Source organism: Protopterus annectens, chromosome 2.part0, assembly GCF_019279795.1.
Source record: "Protopterus annectens isolate FY-2018-M chromosome 2.part0, PAN1.0, whole genome shotgun sequence".
In the NCBI taxonomy this organism is placed as follows: domain Eukaryota; kingdom Metazoa; phylum Chordata; order Ceratodontiformes; family Protopteridae; genus Protopterus; species Protopterus annectens.
The window spans coordinates 1524226708-1524246895 of record NC_056728.1 but is presented as its reverse complement, the minus strand read 5'-3'; the positions used below and the strand labels follow the sequence as shown (position 1 = coordinate 1524246895).

General features: G+C 40.5%; 1 protein-coding gene across 1 annotated transcript in view; it reads left to right on the top strand.

The window, feature by feature from the left end:
- The window catches only part of LOC122792852 (kelch-like protein 10), a 217671-nt gene that overhangs the window by 47024 nt on the left and 150459 nt on the right, over nucleotides 1-20188 (top strand). Inside the window, exon 2 of the mRNA XM_044060412.1 lies at nucleotides 11591-12080. Within this exon, the coding sequence (XP_043916347.1) occupies nucleotides 11591-12080 (490 nt within the window). The remainder of the gene's footprint in view (nucleotides 1-11590; nucleotides 12081-20188) is intronic.

Sequence of the window (20188 nt, the reverse complement as noted above, 5' to 3'; positions counted from 1 at the left end):
TATGCAGAATAAACGTATTAATTTCTTTTTAACCCTAAATGCATTTAAGCTTGCACATTGCAGTTATACATTTTCTTAACATTTCCCCCCTTTTAATACTTTATTCTACCTTCAAAACAAGCATAAACAGTTTTTCTTCCCATAACCATTTCCTACTTAGGATTTGCAGTTAGAGAGTCATTCAGTTTAAGCCTGTGAAAGCATTTTTTTTTCAGTTTTGAGTAATTCTTCGAATTCACCATTCTGATATAAAGTTTCTGAAACTGAAGCGTCTATGATATTCTTAAGTAGTCCTTTCATACAGGGGATGCAGCAGCATCCACACACCATCAGTAAGGCTACCCCTACACAGATGGCACTCAGAATGTTCATCAGGACGCTGCCCCAAACCCCGAACCATTTCTGGAAAAAGTCTGTCAATGGATTTGGTCCTGGTTTGGTCATGGTCAACACCTGCTGAATTATTTCAAGATGGCTGTCTATCTTGTGTTTGTTGTCAGGAATAAATGAACAGCACTCCTCCTGGATTAAAGCACACATACCTCCTTTCGCCACTAGGGTGAAATCAAGAGCCATGCGATTTTGAAGTACCACTTTTCTCATGGCAGTTAGTTCATCGGTTACCTATTCTAGGGCAGAAAAGGTTGCATTACTCATTATTTCAAGAAGTTTAGATAGTTTTCTCAGCTCCCAGATCAATTTCATTGCTCCATATGCTGGTATTATGCCTGCCCACGATATGACGTCATCACCCCGATCCATGTGCGATAGTCCTTTGCTATTCCCATGGCCTAAATCATGATAGTATTTCCAGGGTGCATCGATTTGTCCCACTGGATTAGCAGGCTTCTTGATTTCTCAGACATTCCAAATTTTCCCTTGAAGTAAGACTGCCGTGTGTCATATAGCCGGAACCAAGTATCCCAAAAAACAGCTACCGGCCCAGTTTTCAGGTAGCCATTTATATGCTTTTCTTCCGCATATAAAGTAACAATTTTCTACTTTAGTGGTAACTTTACAATAAACATACCCTTGTCCTGCCTGAAACATTTTTTTGTCAATTATTGACAGTTGTTTGTAGAGAACAGAATCATGTTTTACTTCCTTGATTGTTCTATACATCAATTCAAAAAACGAATCATAGTTTGTGTTGCAATAAGATCCAGTGTTATTAGGTTTAGTGTAGCATCTACATGGAACTGTTGCATTGCAATGGCTCCATCCTACCCTGACTGTATCATTCTTATGAAAACACACAGTTCCCTTTTGACGAATAGACAAGTGTAGTGCTACTTTATCTTCTGATGTGACATTCAATGTGTCATGAATCTTCTGATGTGACATTCGATGTGTCATGAATTAGGTTTTCCCAGGTCTTATTAGCCCCTAGGGGAACTGAAGTTAGCAGTAATCCCCCATATGCTGTTGGTAGAGCTGTGCAGACCCAGCAGTTTGAAACATTGAAGGTTTCAGCATACACGTATTTGATTGCCTGGTAAGTATTGAAATTCGGGTGCCACTCACGCTTACTAAATTCTACTTGCGTAACAGAGAAGAGAAATGGCCATAACAAAAAAGATTATTGTTACCATGATGATCAGTAGGATGGTCATGCAATATTTCTGTGGAAATGGTTGTTCCATATTGTCTCTGTCTTCTCCGGTTCTTCCAAAAGATATTTTCTTGATTCAGTCATTTTACTTGGACACGTGATCTTACTCTCTGCCCTATAGGACCTTAGCACCAAAAACTGCTTCACTGGGTTTGAGATGGATCAGTTCCTATTGATCTGACCCCCCTTTGTAGCCAGACTTTTGTGCTTAGGGTCCCGATGGAGAGGTAAGGTCCTTGTCCAGTTCAAAGTTTCTCACCAACTGCAAGTGTGTCAGATGTATCCATGAGGCCCGTTCTGCTATCTTGACCACAGTAGGTGTTGAAAGAAGCACCTGGTAGGGACCTTCCCGCTTTGGCGATGCCCAGTTCTTTCGCTTCATGATTTTAATCCACACCCAGTCTCCTGGCGTCACTGTCACTTCCAATGTTTCGGCTTGTTTCTGACCTGAAACAGAATTAAACTGCAACAGATGTTTAGAACTCAACAACTTTTTCATATATTCAGCTAGTGTAAAATCAGCTTCCTGATCTGATGACATGAAAGGTTTCCACTGGGGTGTGTAATAAGCCCTTCCTTACAGCTTTTCAAAAGGAGTCAGTCCTTTTGCTGTAGGGATAGTACTCATGCTCAACAGTGCCAGAGGTAAACAGTACAGCCAGGTTTTCCCCGTTTCAGCTATCAATTTCCTTAGTTTGCTTTTTAGTATACCATTATGCCTTTCAACCAGCCCTGCAGACTGCGGATGATATGCACAATGATTTTTTAGAGAAATGCCAAAAAACTTACTCAGCTGCTGTATAGTTTGATTTACAAAGTGCGTACCATTGTCATTATAGATTTTTTTCCGGAATACCAAACCTAGGAATAATGTCCTTAACAAGTACCTTTGCTACTGTAGCTGAATCTGGATTTTTGGTTGGAAAAGCTTCCACCCACCAGGAGAACATATCTATAATGACAAGGCAGTACTTCTTGTTTTCACATTTGTTTGGTTCTATAAAATCCATACAGATAGTGTGAAACGGATATGGTGGTGTGGGAAAACTCCCTCGCTTAGGCTTTATCGCCCCCTGTGCATGGTGTTTGTTACAGATCTGACACATTAAACAAATTTTTTTAGAATATTTTTTAAATCCGTATGTTATGAACACCTGGTTCACCAGCTGTATCATTCCCCCCTGTTGAGACATGGCACTGCCCATGGCTCAACAATGCCGCATAGTGGAACAATTTAGAGGGTAGCATTGGTTTTCCCTCCTTAGAGATGTACAGCCGTTTATCGAGCATTGCTCCTCGTTTCATCCATTGCAGTTTTTCTGCTTGTGTAGTGAGTGTCTGCATTGTTTTTAACATATCTAAATTCAAGGTTTCAGAGGGTTGTAACTCCTTATCTAGAAGGAATACTTCTGTAGCTGCCTGTTTTGCAGCTGCATCAGCTCTCGCATTACCTTTTGAAATTATGTCCTGTTGTTTAGTATGAGCTGTACATTTGCAAATAGCTAACATTTGAGGCAATTGAATAGATTCTAAAAGATCTAAAATAAGTTGTGCATGATTTATAGGTTTGCCAGTAGATGTTATCATTCCTCGGTTTTTCCACTGTTGTGCAAACACATGTACAGTGGAAAAAGCGTATTGGCTATCAGTGAAGATGTTTACACATTTATCCTTTGCTAAGGTACATGTTCATGTCAGAGCAATCAATTCTGCTGCCTGTGCAGATAAATGATGCGATAAAGATTTTGCTTCTATAACTTCAGTATCAGAGACTACTGCATATCCTACTAGATTCTGTCCTGCAGGGCCCCTTTTGCACAAGCCATCTACGTAATATGTCACCTCGGCATTATCCAAGGGGACATCCGTAAGGTCTTTCCTAGGTAATGTCTTCTGCTCGATTATTTGCAGGCAGCGATGTGGTATGCCGTCTGCAGGAGTTGGGAGCAGGGTAGAAGGGTTTAAGGTCGTACATCGTTCAATTGTCATATGAGGTTGGCTCAACAATATGGTCATGCAGGAAAGATGCCTAGCAGGAGAGAGCTATGCTAATTTTTCTTGAATAAAATAATCGCGACCGCATGAGGTACCCTTAGAGTGAGTGGATGAAACAAGACTACTGAAGCCAAAGCCTGCACTGCTATTGCTGCTGCGACTATTGCCTGCACACAGTGTGGCAAAGATATTGCCACTGGGTCTAATTGTGATGAATAGTACACTATGGGACGTTGCTTATCCCCATGTTGTTGTGTTAGTACTGATGTCATATAACCCTGCTTGCAATCTACAGTCTGGAAAAAACGCTTATGGTAATTAGGCAAACCCAGAACTAGAGAGGAGGCCATTAACTGTTTCAGCTTACAGAAAGCAGATTCTGCCTCCGTTGTCCATTGTAACAAGTCTTGCACTGCCATAGGTGTCTTGTAAATAAGGTCAGTTAAAGGTGCAGATTCCAAGGCATAGTTTGGAATCCAGCTTCGACAAAAATTAGTCGTCCCCAAGAAGGACATAATTTCCTTCTTGGTGGTAGGCTTCGGTGCCTGCAAAATTGCCACCTTTCTGTCCTCATCTAAAGTTCTACCTCCCTTGAATATTACATATCCCAAGTACTTTACCTGTTTTTTCCAAAGTTGCAGTTTGTTCTTATTCACTTTGTGTCCCTCAGCAGCTAGAAATTGTAGAAGTGCTACTGTATCTTCCCTGCTATCCTGCAGGGTGGGGGCTGCTAATAGAATGTCATTGACATAAAGTAAGACCTGACTACCCTTTGGTGGGTTAAATCCTGCCAGGTTACTTGACATTTCTTGTGAAAATATAGTAGGGCTCTCACAATATCCCTGTGGTAATCGCGTATATGTTTATATTTTTCCTTGAAACGTGAATGCAAACCAATACTGGCTGTCTGGGTGTATTAGTATTGAAAAGAATGCATTACTAATGTCTAGCACAGAGAAATATTCTTGTTGAGGTTTTAAGTCATTCAACAAGGTGTGTGGATCTGGCACTATAGGTGCCCTTGGTATTACTGCGTCATTTACAGCTTGCAAATCCTGAACCATACACCATTCTCCATTGGTTTTTTAACTGGAAATAAAGGTGTATTACACGATGAATCAGGGGATTCTACTAGAACCCCTCCCTTAAGTAATGCTGCTATGATAGGTTTTATTCCTGCCTCTGCATCCTTTCTTAAGGGATACTGTCTCTTCTGTGGTCTAAACGCTGATTTTGGCATAATACTAACTGGACCTGCAGTATGGATAAGTCCTACATCTGATTTTCCTGCTAACCAGAGGGTCTCTGGTATATCTCGTAAGGCATTTTCTTCTTCTGTCAACAGGAGTATCCATCAGCTGTCTCCGCAAGACTGCAGATGTACAGCTGGGTTAGCTTTAGTCACCCAATTCAATTTTTGCACTTGTATTCCCTGTCCTGACAACTCCAGTTCTGTTTCTTTTTCCCATCTTGTAACTTTCTCCCCTAGGTCTGCCCACCGTATGTTTTTATTCTTGGTCAGGCTAACATGGTAGTCGACTGGATTTATAAAGTGTCAAAAACTCCTGGGGCAGTGAACAGCTGGCTACACTATTCCCTTCTGCATCCCAGTATAAGTTTCTCAGTACCAATCTGTTTGTACGATGCTTAAATAATTCTTTTTCATACTCATTATCAGGCCCTGGTGTGTTACAAAAATACAGGGTGCAATGCAGCAGGTGCTGTTTATCAATGTCCAGGGAGGCAAACTTACGGATGGCTATGTTCATCAGTTCATTGGTCACAGTCCCTGGACCAGTCGTAACCAGGTCCTGACTGTACCAATAAAACATTTCACCCCCCGATTGAACCATAAAGGTGTTGGTTCATCGCTGCGCTTCCATGCCCTGCATAGCTGGAACCACCGCTATGCCAAATAACTGCATAAGATCCCTGTCCAAGAGATTTACTGGGCATTTTGCAGAAACTACAATCTTACTTCTTTGTGTTAATCCTGAAACAGGATCTGTTATGGTGATATTGCGGGAGAGGTGCTCCCGGTATAGCTGCCCATTTGCTGCTTTGACCAATATATAATCAGGTGACTCTGAATTGTCTGGTAATTTGGATGGGTGTATCAGGGTCCATGATGCCCCTGAATCACACAAAAATTTAACCTCACTGCCTTCTACTAAAAGTGTAACTTCCGTTTTTGTATTTGCTAAATAGAGCTCCAGGCTCAATAAAGCTAAATCTAGTACTTTATCTTCTCCTGAACAGTCATTAATTTCCTGTGCTTCCTCTACTTCCCTTTTCACATCCTTGTTTGTCCTTTCTCTACTGGTCTCTTCTTGTGATTCCTGACTATCATATAGTCAGTCCTCACCTTCTTTATCTTCCGTTGTTGCCTTCTTATTTTTCCTGCAATCCCTTGCTAAATGTCCCTTTTTAGCACATTTAAAACATTCTCCCCTTTTCTTGCGTCCTTCAAAGTCTTCTGATCGCTGATCAGATTGTCTACCTCCCTGTGCATTTTTCCTGCCCTTTTTCCCGGGGTGCACTACATAAACTTCTGCTCCATCTTCTATGGAAAATACCTGAGCCTTCTTCTTCTTTTTGCTATTAAAATGCCTTTCAGCATGTCTAGCATATTTGAGTAGTAAATGTAATCTGCTCATTCAATGGTCAACCATGTGTTTTGTAATGAAACTGCTTATAGGTGTACTACTACCTTTTAGAAATGCATTCTTTAACTGCTGTTCATATGGGGAATCTTGTTTTTGATCTTCGGGAACCTGCATTCCACAGTGGTTGTTAAAACATTCTAACAGTCTAGCAAAGTATTGGTCAACTGATTCGCCCTCCTGCTGGACACACTGATTAATGCAAGTCCAGTCTGCCCTAGGTTTCCATTTCTCAGTGATGCGGTCTGTAAGTCCCTTCACTCTAGTGTCTAATTCTGCGTTGCTGTGTGGAAGACGTTTTTGTGCAGTGTCACGAGGATTCCAGTTGCCACAAATCATGTACCAATCTGGTCCTACAATCTGTCAAACTACTTTTTCTATCTCTTCCCCATTTAAGTTATAGCTTAGCCTCATTCCTTGCAAATCTTCCAAAAATTTTCTGAAATTAAGTTTCGGATGGGGAATCCCTTCTGTAGCTTTCCGGATATCTTCCGGAGTCTAGGGTCTATACACTAAGATAGTCGGAGTCTGATCTTCCTGTCCTGCCTGAGGGTTCAAACTTCTGTAAGTGGGCATATTTCTTCTTCTACAGGTTGTGTATCCTTAACTACCTGCCATAATTCAGAGCCTTCTTTTTGATTATTTCCCTTTGTTCGGGACCTAGTTTCGATGGGATCTCTAACTTTAGCTAATTTCAATTTTATAATGTCCCTATCTCTAGTGAGCATAGGATATAATGGGAGTGGGTCAATCTCTCCACTTGCTCCGTACTCTGGTAAAGAAGGGGAAGGCGGAGGTGCCGATGCCACTACCAAGTTATTGTCTTCCTTATCTAAAAACATTGTCTCTGAGTCTTTGTTCTTTTGGTCTCTGTGGTTTGCTTCCTCCAGCCACCTGTGTGCCTGGGGAATTCCTAACTGTCATTGTTTTTTAACTTGACCCTTAGAATCAGTTTTGAGTTGCTTGATAAGTTTGATAAGTGAGGATTTTTCTAATTTACCGTCAAATTCATACTTAATACCCATTTTGAAAAGTATTTAATATTGTCTGCGCGCTGTGACTGCATATATTTTGCATCTTCCGTTAACGGTGGATTTCCGGGTGTCTTTGCACAATTATTACCCATTTTTCCCTATTTTGTTTGCTACGTAGACTGTTCAGAAAAATATTATCTGATGCCTTCAGATTTTTACGTGTACCACAGATTTTGTTAAAGTCTCTTCAGAATGACTGTCTAAAGCCTACTGATCTGTTTCACCTGATCTATGACAAGATTGTACCCTTTCTATCCCTGACTGTAAGAAAACACAATCTGACAGAAATAATACACATCTAGTCCCTGATCTTGAAACAGAAAAAATAGATTCACCTTACCTGAGCCCACATGATTGATCGCTGATTCACGGAAAACCTGTCCTTCAGTTGCAGATCAGAAAGTGGCTGGCCTCTTTTGACGACAATTCAGTTGGAGGACTTTATACATAAGAAGAACCAATTTGGTTTCTTCCCCGTACGGTTTCAGCCACCTGGCCGTCTGATCTGAGGTGAAGTGAGGGTTTCCGGTCCGAAGGACCAATCTGTAAAGGAAAACACAAAGATCAGTGCATGTAAGGTTCAAGTAAGGCACCCTTTATTACTTGCAGCAAGGAGACAAAGCATGTAAGTACAAGGTTTGTCTGATTTTCCATAGTTCAGCATGCTGCCCTTATATAGTTCTCTGCATGTACACAAGAAGATATTGTTAGATTTACTGCTGACATGGTCAGAAAATTGCTGTCATGCAAAAACATGTTTGAGAAAAACAACCTGGCCTTGGGCTTATTTCAGCCCTCCCTTGTTTCTCACACTCCTTCAGCTGTCCAGCTCTTGATATGATACATTTGCCTAGGGTCAAGATACAACCCTGGCCTCAATACACATTCTGCTGACTATGGTAGACTTTCAGGCGTCAACTGTTCTCTTATCAAGGTCTCCTGCAGCTGCACATATTTCACACAGAATAAGCAGAATAAACATATTAATTTCTTTTTAACCCTACATGCATTTAAGCTTGCACATTGCAGTTATACATTTTCTTAACAATATATATATATATATATATATATATATATATATATATATATATATATATATATATATATAAAACTCCTCCTGTCTCAAGCACTATGTCACCTTCACTAGCCAGCAGTTTTTGCAATGAGTGGAAGAATCAACCTATCTTCCATTCCCTCTTCTTGCACCAGCTTTCTATTAGAATGCTTCACAAAATCATTCTTTGAATGAGAACTTACTATGGGATATTTCAGTTTAATAACTGTCTCCATTATTCATTCATACATGGCTGTTAAGGTAAATATTTTTTCTACATCCCTGTACAAATGTGAAGTCCAGCTCATAGACTGATACATTTACCTCTTTGCTGCAAAACCATATAGCGGTTTGATTTGAATTATCGTTATATTGTGACTGCATTGTTACAATGTGGGACTCCTACTGTATTATTTCTTCTAAGTTACTAGTTTTAATTTGTAACAAAATAGTAGCTAAACATGGATCCTAGAGCACATTCTACCTACTCAAAACAAATACAAAAGTGAATTTTACATATTGTCTTCTGTGTCAGTAACTCTACTTTTCTTCATGGTAGATTGCAATGTTGCTTGTCCTTATAGTAGATTGTTTGGATAACTTCCATGTATTTGCTTTTCACTAGTGTTTTCTCTTTTATGAATAATACATGTTACTGTATTCTCATCCCAAAGCTGAGATCCCCTGAAATTGTTTATTGCCTCCATGCAAGTGCTTTGCTTTTGTTTGCATTGACACTGAAATGCCAACACCTTGGTAATGTAATTGGTTTTATTACCAGGTTCTGTACTGCCTCTATATCCTCTCTGGGGTCCATCCTTTTACTGACTCTATGTATCTTCTTTTTTTTTAACATTGCTTACACAGTACATCCTCTTATAGTGTATTTTAATTTTCCAAGATAGTTTTGACCTAAAGGTATTAGAAAGTTACATTAATTGATACTAGAAATAAAACATATTCTTTATGGATTTGTTTGAAAATCAGTGCTGCAATATTTCCTTACATTTATCAGTAAAAGAATTAACACTCTATACTCCCAAACCTTGAGAGACAGTGCTGATGGGAACTCTATGCAAATATACTAAACTTGGGGAGTGAGGTTGAACTTCTTGGTATGTTGTACTTAAAGGACAAACGCAGCCAAAAGATGAACAAAAATGTCATCAGATCTTCACCTTTTCTGCCATGCTTGCGTCCTTGAATCATTCTTTAATAGTTATTATTGCTTTGCAGTTTCGTATACCACAAATTGGTCTGATGGGGTGGGGCTGCCATGCTATGCGGCTTTGTCATACAGTCAATATTTTAACCGGTCTGATGTAAATTTATAGGTATCAAAACCTTACTGTGGTAAAAAGAAGAACATTTCCTGTGCTTATATCTGTCTAGTAACTTTCAGCGAGAGTAACTTGATTTTGTACTTCAAAAAAATAGAGAATTGGTTAATCTCTTTCAAGTTACATAGTTTAATTTTTATCATTAGACACCTCATATATAGTATTTTAAATTATATTCAAATACTAATCATGAAACAGTGTATTTAGTCATTTTTTGTTCAAATTCAGAGTTAGAGTTCTAGGTCACACTTTACAGTTGAGGGGTAAATATGGTACTGTGTCACACATACAAAATGACTGGCTGCCATCATTACCTCTGTTTTAAACTTGTTACTCACTCTGCAACTGGAATAAATGACTTGCCTAATTAGTTTGTTTTCTTCACAGAATTAAAGTATGAAATACAGTTACCCATTAATCCCATAAACCTATGTAATGTCACAAATTATGCAACAAATGCCAAAAATAAATATTTATCTACTTATTTATTTATTGACATTTGATTTAAAATAAATCTTATATTGATGTGTAGCGGAAGACCTTCATTGACAAATTTGTAAGAATACTATTTGATTATCTATGACTTCTGCGGTGGTGCAGCGGTAACATTGCCTCACAGCAAGAAGTTCTCCCGTTCGATTCTCGGCTGGAGTGCGGGGAGTGCCTTCTGTGTGGAGTCTGCATGTCCTCCCCGTGGTTGGGTGGGTGTTCGAAAGACATGCATAAATAGGCGTGCCTTAGTTGAAGGTTGGATGTCGAGCTGGCACCTCGGCATTCGTGAAAACCTACTGCCAATCATTAGCGGACCAGAGTTCTGCTGTGGCGAACTCTAACCGGGAAAAGCCGAAAGACAGCAACAACTATTTGATTATCTATTCTTTGTATATAGTACTTTTGCACTGGATTAAAGAAGTACCTCATAATGACAGAGAAGGTGTTATTTGGGTACAACTGCTCTTTAATTCAGGAAGGCAATTTCTGTATTTTCTGCAAAGGGCTGGAAATTTCATTAATTCTAAATTGCCTGCTGATATGTCTGAACTGCTATTCAGCAAAGTTATCTTCATTCAGGTGTTACACTGCCAACATATTTAGACAATTCCTTTCTATCCCAGTCACATAATTTCAGCATTTTAAATGAAAATAATCACTTGCGTTCCTCAGCAGCTTGAGATAACTGTCATGATCCATGCTAGTCTGCAGTCCAATTTTGTATTTCATATAGATGCAGGTAAATTCCAAGTAGAGAAGCACACTTTATTGGCATCTATATCCTTACACCGATAACTTAGCTATAGTGTCATCTATACCTGTCAGGTAGTGGTGCCATAGCAAGAATGAAGTTCTGAAACCCTCTGTGGATGATACGGTTACTTCAGAAGTTTGAACATCCTGCTGCTGTTGTCCTGCCCATAATGTCGTTTTCTTTATGAATTTCCTCAGTGTTGTTCTGACTGATAATAATATCAGTGAGTCAGTCAACCAGAAGCTACTCATTATTTTAATACTATAACATCAGGGAGGTGACCCTTATTTCCAGGTTGCATATACAGACCATAGATGGAGGTAAGGCATTGGAAAGCTGTGATGTTACAAGAATGGAGAGATTATGGTGGCCATACAAAGTAGGAAAAGGCAAGGTTAGAGATAAAAGGAAAGCAGAAAATCTCATAGAAACAGATGCAAAAGGGCATTGCATTATTAAACAGGACAGTAGACCAGAATGGGTTAAGATTTACTCAGTGTTATTCTAAGATATGTAAAATATTGAACACATCAGAATAAATAATGCACATCATCTTAAGATGAGCTCTTGATTAAGGTGAACATGGAAAAATAGCAGCATTTTCTCCTATTTACTTGGAAGCAATCATATTTTTTGTCATTCTTAGGGCTTTATTTGCCGGTGCCTGGCGTAATGCAGAGAAGCAAGTATACAATATTCCTGGTGTTTCTGCACACATGATGGAGTCAATTATAGAATATGCTTATACCAGAACAGTCGCTATCACCAATGACAATGTGGAGCAACTCCTTGCTGCAGCATCTCAGTTTCATGTGATAGGCATTGTGAGTGCTTGCTGTGAGTTTCTTGAGTCTCAGTTATGCTCAGAAAACTGCATTGGAATTTGGAAGATTGCAAACTGTTACCACTGCTTTGAGCTGAAAAACAAGGCCAATATCTTCATCCTTCACAACTTTGAACAGATGGTAAAAGTATCAGATGAAATTCTGCAGCTGTCGTCTTCTGAACTAGGAGAATTCATAGAGAAAGATGAACTTAATGTGAAGCAAGAGGAAGTGGTGTTTGAGGCCATCATGAAATGGATTTCTCATGAGCCACAAGAAAGAAAAAAAATCCTTCCACTTTTGCTCCAAAAGGTAAATCATTATAACCCCATGTTTTACTCTTATTCTGGTAATCTGATTTATCTTTCAAGGGCTAATTTACATAATTATTTGGATATTAAGGGATGCAGTATGGTATGGTCCTCTTAAAACATATACACAATTGAAAAATAAGAAACAGAAGCAATAAAAACATTAAAAAAGGCTTCATGAAGGGCTGTAAGAAACCTATCCCCGGGATTCATTAAACCCTACATTTTGTGTAGGAATAGGGCAGCAGCTGCTGCACTTAACATGGCCACCAAGCAATTCAGTATAGGGCTCCCGGAATGTGCAGATGCGCTCCTACACTATTCCTACATAGACACCACTGCCTAATGCAAATTACTTCATTTGCTAGTGAAAACCATGCAAATGAGGTGAATTAGCAATTCAGCAAGCAGGCAGGCACCCGTGCAGGAATAGTGTAAGAAGCAGAAATGTGTTCAGTTACTAGCTGAACACATTTCTGTAAACTAGAAAACAGAGGCATGACAGCTCAAAATAGACACGTATTATATTTAGTAGGCATGCCAATGGCAAAATATACGGCCATTGGCATGATAAATAGTTTTAATTTTTTAAAATAAAACATATTTTTTTGGCCGATCTCAGCCGTTTAAGCATAGGGTAGTGGCACGCAAATGGGATTGTGCCGAAAATTTTAAAAAAGGGGAAAAATCAAGTTTTACAGAAATCTGCATTTTGCCATTATAGTCAATGGCATACAGAATGAAAACAATACCAGGGAATAGTGGTTGCTAAGGGGAAAGGCCCAGAGTATGTGTGGTATGGAGTAAGGCAGTGGTGTATGCAAATGAGGGGATTTATACTGAATCACAAATTTCTTCTAAGTGTCAGACTGCACCTAAACTTGTAGTTGCTCCAACACCACTGTGTAGACAGGCGTAGCAGCTTACATGAAAAGGGTGTGTGTCATGCTTGCTGTAAGCACATTGGAGCTCAGTGGCCTCTGTTTGTCCTTAGCTAAGCACAGCTATGGAAGAGCATGTGTCTGAAGCTGTATTGTCTTATTCTATGAAATGCAGAGCGTGTCCGTGTCCAGGAAGGGCCAGTTCTGCTTAAAAGGATTTACTTTAGCAAAACAGGTGTGCACGGTGTGCACCAGGGCTTAACAAAACACACAGGAAATAGCAGAACTGTTTACATTTGAGCATCGGGTATGTGCGGCGCATTTGGGCTTAAACGGGGAGGAAATGGGAAGGGGAAACAGCAGAAGGAAGGCAATCAAGGAGAACTACCATAGCTGGCAGGTGGAATGTATCAGAATCAGCCAATTACACAGGCAGCAGCCCAGCACACTACTATAAACTATGCAAACACCTTTCAGTCTGGTTTTTCCCACAAACTCTACACCACTGGTGTACACATTTGGGGGAATTTTAAACTGACAAAGCTAACAAAAAATGTTAGGGGCTGCTGTTCCTTTGATCTATCAGTATGTGCTAGAGACTGAGGGTAGTGCGGAGGAAAATGCTGACAACAAACTCAGACTGAGGAGGAGGAGGAGAAGAGTGTTCAGTCCCAGGGTAACCTACCAAGGGCTACATGATCTGGAGATAGTAGAGCTCTACTGGGTGGACAGAGACATACTTCAGCAACTATTTGAGCTGTGCTGGCCTCACCTCAGGCCCAGAACCAACAGAGGGGAACACATCCCAGTGGATACCAAGGTATGTGTAGCCTTAAGTATACTAGCTACAGGTATTTTCTGAAGACCACCGAGGATATCATGGGGGTCTCACAGGCATCTGCATCCAGGATGCTCCACCAGTTCCTGAATGCTATCTGACCACATGCTGCTGATCACATTTACTTCCCCAGCACCTGTAAGGAGATGACCAGCAATATGTGTCTCTTCCACCATGTAGCAGATTACCCGGAGGTACCGGGTGCCATAGACTGTATGCACATCCACATCAAAGCACTACCTGGTGACCAGGGTAGGGTTTACCTAAACTGCAAGGGGTTCCACTCCATCAGCTGCCAGGTTGTACAATTCCCAATACATTATCATGAATGTGTGTGCTGACAGCGCTGGAAGCTATCACTACTCCCACATCTGGCATTCATCACAGCTGTACCAGGCATTTGCCAGTGGGGACATTCCATATGGCTATCTGGTGGGGGATGCTAGCTACACACTGGAGCCATGGCTGATGACACCCATCACAAATGCACACACACACACACACACACAAGAACGCCATAATGATTCACACGTACAAACCAGAATCATTATGGAGCATGTGTTTGGGATGCTCAAGTCATAGTTCCACTGATTTGACATATCTGATGGAGCCTTACAGTACTCTCCAGCCACATGTGCACACATATTCATGGTATGTGCCATGCTACACAATATGATCCTGCAGAAAGAGCTGCAGCAGGAACAAAACGGGGACAGGCCACACAGCTTCCCACCATTGCCAAGGCCTCCACAGACACAGAGGGACTCAGAGGAGGAACATCCTAAGCCTGCCCATGTAGGCAGATGGAGGCCTCCACAATATGCTCTGTCCTTGACAAAGAGGCAAAGCATTGCACATACACTGACACTGTAGGGCCCAAGGGACTGCTCTCTCTCACTCTCTCTCTCTCTCTCTCTCTCTCTCTCTCTCTCTCTCTCTGAGGCACACACACACACAGTAAAATGGATGCCAAACATCACACCATCTATACCTTACCATATATAGGCAGTGTACTGTGTGCATCTAACATAGTCATCCCTCAAGCACCATCCTCACAACAGCCTCAGGTACAAGGTAAGTCAGTCTCCTTAAAAAAATAAATGAATGGAGGTGAATGTTCCAATAGCATATCTATGGTATTGATTCAAGCTTGCAAGGGAATGGGGTGGGTTACTGGGAAAGCAGCAGACAAGTGAAAGCTCTGTAAAACAGCAGGAAGTGTATTCCCAGTACTGGCCTACCTGCACTATGCAGTATCACCCTAGTTGACAAATACCACCGCAGTATATGTGGTGAGCCATACAACTGGGGGGGGGGGGTCATGTGTCACATGCATGGATGTCAAATTGGGGTCCCATACCCACCCCTAGCCTTGCCCAGCAGATCAGCTGTAGAAAACCATACAGAAATGTCTGGCAAAGGCCCCAACATGGCGACATTCATGAAATCCCCACTTACAGATTTTTACATAGTGATATCACAGCAGCTCTGGCAGTGCCGGTATTACTTTAAAAGGTAAGAAGTCTGAAACTACAAGTGTTTATGCCTCAACAACCTGACCTGTGGTCAGTACTATTATGCCTATAGTCTCAAATATAGGGCACACCACTATGCTAAATAGGATCAAAATGTTAAGCAAATATCAGCACAGTCTCTGTAAATGTGTATTGTGCACACATGCGTCACCTCCCCCATAATGCCACAAAAATGCAGTAACATGTCCCTAGCCTTAAGCAGCATCCAGCCATCAACTAGAGTGATGGCTCAACATGAACAGAAAGCAATTGTCAGTAGCACCCACAGTCAGCTTATTGGTGCCATCTTCAGGTTGTTCACTGCCAGCAGCCTGGGATCATATGATCATCAGAATACACTGCCTTGCTACAGATGGCCTGCATCTGTCGTACCTGGCCTACAGGCCTGTTGGAAATGCCCATGCCTCACCCACATTGCCCTGTTAAGGAGTGTCATGGTGTCCATAACACCAACATAACACAGTCTACAAAATGCAAAGAAAGGCCATGCTGCTAACTGCTAGGAGAAAACCTGCCAGTGTCAGAGAGCCAGAAATCTGGACAATGTCATGAATAATGATGTGAAAAAGGTCCAAAGAGAAGGTCACCTTTGAAATACTGCTCTAATAATTTTATTTTATTTTTATTTATTTTACATTTGTTGACCAGGAAAGTCCGACTGGAATGAGGTCCATTTACAGTGGAGGCCTGGGGAGAAAAGCTCCACATTAGTTAAACGATAATTGCAAAAGGTCAGAAGACAAGCAAAAAAAAAAAAAAAAAATCACACAAACAATAATACATATTTACAATGGATTTGTTCCAACCAAGCTTAAATTGCAGAAAGTTAGGCCCTTATGGCAATCAACTGAGGAGTTTCCACACTGTAGCATTTAGACAGTTAGAAGAAGTAGAGAGGAATCCATAAGATGTGACTTAAGTAGTGTTTTTGAACTGTGATGTAGATGATGCAGAAGACACATTATGGGGGGGGTTATTTCACTTTCTAGCTATGGAATGAGAGAATAGAGCTTTTTCTACAGTGTTGTTAGCATTAGAGATACAGAGGAGAGTTTTGTTGGTAGAATGGAGACGGTGATTTGCTGAGTATTGGGTCAGTAGCTAGTTTCGAGGTGAGGTTTTGTGAGGATTCCTTAGAATGTTGCAGACAAGAATTAGTTGGTGGCAACTAAGTAACTGAGGAAGTTATAGCCAGTGTAGTTCCTTTAGGGCAAGGCAGTGATGGCTTCTAAAAGCAGAGTTATTGGCAAATTTTGCAATTTTATTGTAACATGACTCAAGTTTATCTAGGTCCAATTTCCTGACTTAGGTTAGAATTGGTGCTGTATACATCAGGGTAGACAACAGGTAGGTTTGGGCTAGGGTAACCCGTGCTTGATCTGATAGGAATTTTTTGTGTTTGTATAGAGTTCCCATTATGTACTTTTTTGATGGTTTGAGAAATATGGACATCAAAGTGAAGATTTGTGTGTATTTATACACCAAGGAGTTTAGTATGGGGAGAGGGAGAAATTACAGTGCCATTACTGGAGATGATAGTGAAGGAAAGAGGAGAGGTTTTAGAGTTGTTGTGGTAAATAGGAGTAATTTGGTCTTGTTGGGGTTTAGGATAAGTTGGATATCAGTAATCCATTTTTCCATGGATCTGAAGGATTCCTGGGTAAGCTGTTGTAAAGTGGTTAGGGATGGGGCTTAACAGATTAGCATTGAATCATCTGCGTACTGTATAAGTGAGGCATGCTGGGTGGAAGCATGTAGTTTGTTGGTAAAAATGGAGAATAGTAGTGGTCCCAATATTGAGCCTTGTGGTACGCCTATCATAGTTGGCAGTAGAGGTGATAGCACACCTTACCATTGGACAGATGGTTTCCTGACAGATAGTTTTTGAACCAGGCAATAGTAGAGGGGGCAAATGACAGGAAGGATAGAGTGTCTAATAGTATGTTATGTAAGACCATGTCAAATGCTTTAGAGGGATCCAAGAATATAGCTGATACAAAATTGTTGTTGTTTCTAAGTTGGTTAACCTGATTAGTGAAAGAGAGAAATGCAGTAGTTGTGCTATGGTTTGGGAGGAAGCAATGCTGTGTGATGGAGAGGAAATTATGTGAATTCAGGAAGTGCATAACTTGAATGTGAATTCATTTCTCAAGGAGCTTAGATAGGATAGATAAGATAGCAATGGGGCGATAGTTTGATAGGTCATAGGAGTTGCAGCCTTTGTGAAGAGGGATAATATATGAGACTTTCCATAGTTGAGGGATGTATACTTCCTGTATGGAGTGGTTGATAAGAATTGAGACAGGGTAAGCTAAGGATTCACCTGCTATTTTTAAGAAGTTAGTGGGTATACCATCTGCTGTGAGAGTGGTAGGTTTAAGTTTTAAGAGTAGTTCTTTAATTATAGAGGTTGGTACAGGTGCGAGAGTAAAGGAAGCTATATTATTGTGACTTGTGGTGGGGGTGAATATAGAGTTATTATTGGATAGTTGGGCAGATAATGACAGAATAGATTTTGTGAAGTGATGATTAAATTGAGAAGCTATTTCATCATTATTAGTGTTGGTGTTGGGAGCTGGGGTGATAGTTTTGTCGGGTTTTAGTAGGGAATTGATAGCTTGCCAAAATGTTTGGGGGGTTTTGGAGTGTTTGTCTTGGATACCAAGGAAGTAGTTCTGTTTATCAAGTTTTATTTGCTTTTTTGGCCTGATTCCTAAGTTGTTGGTAGTTTTGTCTGTCTATGCCAGTGTTATTCTTTTTCCAGATCTTCTAGGCTTTATCTTTGGACTTTAGTAAGGCTCTTGTGCTCCTACTTAGCTATGAGGCATAGTTTGCTTTAGCTCTAATTTTTCTAATGGGAGCGACTGTGTTAAGGACATTGGTAAAAGTACTATTGAAGAAATCAACTACCTGGTCTAATCCTAGAGTTCGTAATGAATGCCAGTTATATTGTTTTAACACACTGTTAAAAAGTTGTGGGTTTAGTTTGTGTTCATCCCTAATTTGCTTATAAATTAAGGGTTTGGGTAGGTTTACACGTTTCTGAAGGAGGTATCTGGGGAGGCGATCACTAAGCTTATCAGGTAGGCAGCCCACTTGATAATTTTGTTTAGGGAAGTTTACTAAAGTCCAATCAAGGATTGATTGTTTTTGGGATTTTCTGTCCACTCTAGTGGGTTATTGGATGAGTTGTGAGAACCCAAATAAGTTAATATGGTTAGAGGGGCTGTTGCAGGCTAGCCAGTCTAAATTTAGGTCACCTAATAGGATAGTTTCCTGAGGCAGGTTAAGTCAAGTCCATTGTAAGATTTCCTCAAGTATGTGAGAGCTGTTTCCTGGAGGGATGTAACTACAGAGAATGTTGATTCTCTTTTTGTTGTTTCAAAATAAAATTGAGCCTAATGTTTCGGCATTCAGACATTTTGGTAGAGGAGCTTACAGAGGTTGGAGGTTAAGTGTGTTTTTAAATAGAACTGCAACTCTGCCTCCCTTCCTAACACCTCTATCTAGTCTTAGGATGTTATATCCTTGGGGAGAAATTCTTCATTTTGGGTACTGGGTTTTAGCCAGGTCTCAGTAATGGTTAGTTTATCAGGGGAACAGTGAGCTATGAATGCATGTAAGTCATGTAATTTGTTAGATATACTTCTAGAGTTAAGGTTACTAATAAGTAGGTGTGATGTCTGTTTGTTTGAGAGTATGGTATTGTATGGACCTGGCTTACGGTGTATATCCACTGAGATTAGTAGCTATTTTCTAAGGAGTAGTTTGAATTTAATTGAGTGTGCTAGTTCTGTATTAGATCTACAAGACATTTGTCTTGTGAAAAGCTGTGTGGTGTGTGTTTTATAGATATGAAATGCTGAGCTGTCATTAAATAATGTGGAGCAGATGACAACATTTGTGTGAGTGTGTGACTTTGTGCAAGTATGTGTTATGTGGAAGGTATTAATTAATGGTGTGTTAGTGTGTATGGACGTAGTGTAGGCTTGAGTGGTGAGCGTTAGTAGTAGGAGTGGTAGTATGCCTTGCATGATTTATCTAGGTAGAGATTGGGTATTTAGAAGTATGGTTTAGGAACTGGGCTGGGTGTGGTAGGGTGGATCCTAGGTACTTAGTGTGCTTATTGGGTGGGGAGGTTAGTTGGGGTTGTGGTTGGGGTGGAGTGATTTGTGGTTGCTGATTGGTGTAGGGGTTGGTCAGGTGAGGAGGGGAGAGAATAAATGTAGTTGTAGTGGGGGTGGGTGAGAATTGGGGTTAGGGTAGGGGAGTGGAGTGAGCTGAGCACAGCGAGGCGAGTGGAGTGGGTTCAGCCAGGCCGCGAGACTACAGAAACAATGTGAATGTGCTGTTCTGGGCAGAAAAGTAGTACAGAGAAAGTAGGTAAGATTCAAGTAATCACTCTTTCCTAGATATATTTTTGTTTGTCCCTTTTAGTTTTAAGCTTTAGCTGCCCTTTTAATTTAAGCTGTCCCACTTAGTTTTAAATTTGAACTGCAGGGTTATTAGGAAGCCTAATCTGATTTTGCCAGTGCTGCTGGGCCCCTGAGTGGTGCTCTACAATACACTTACTCAACCTAGATAAGATAAATACAGAAGTATTAACCTTGTCTCCTTTAGTGTCAAAACTATATTAAAAATATTTAGACTGCGAGAGGATTCTGTAGTTTACAAACAGCAGTCTCCTGGCATTGCAAGCCTTTCAAAGGGGGGGGGGCTGATTTGTGTTAGGGAGATGAGTAGTTTACCTAGGAAGGAAAAAGGAGGAAATATAGATGCAGATTAGGACAGTGTAGCAAGCCCTTAAGCATACAAATGTTCAATGCACTAAACTTCTAATAGGACAGTGTAGCAA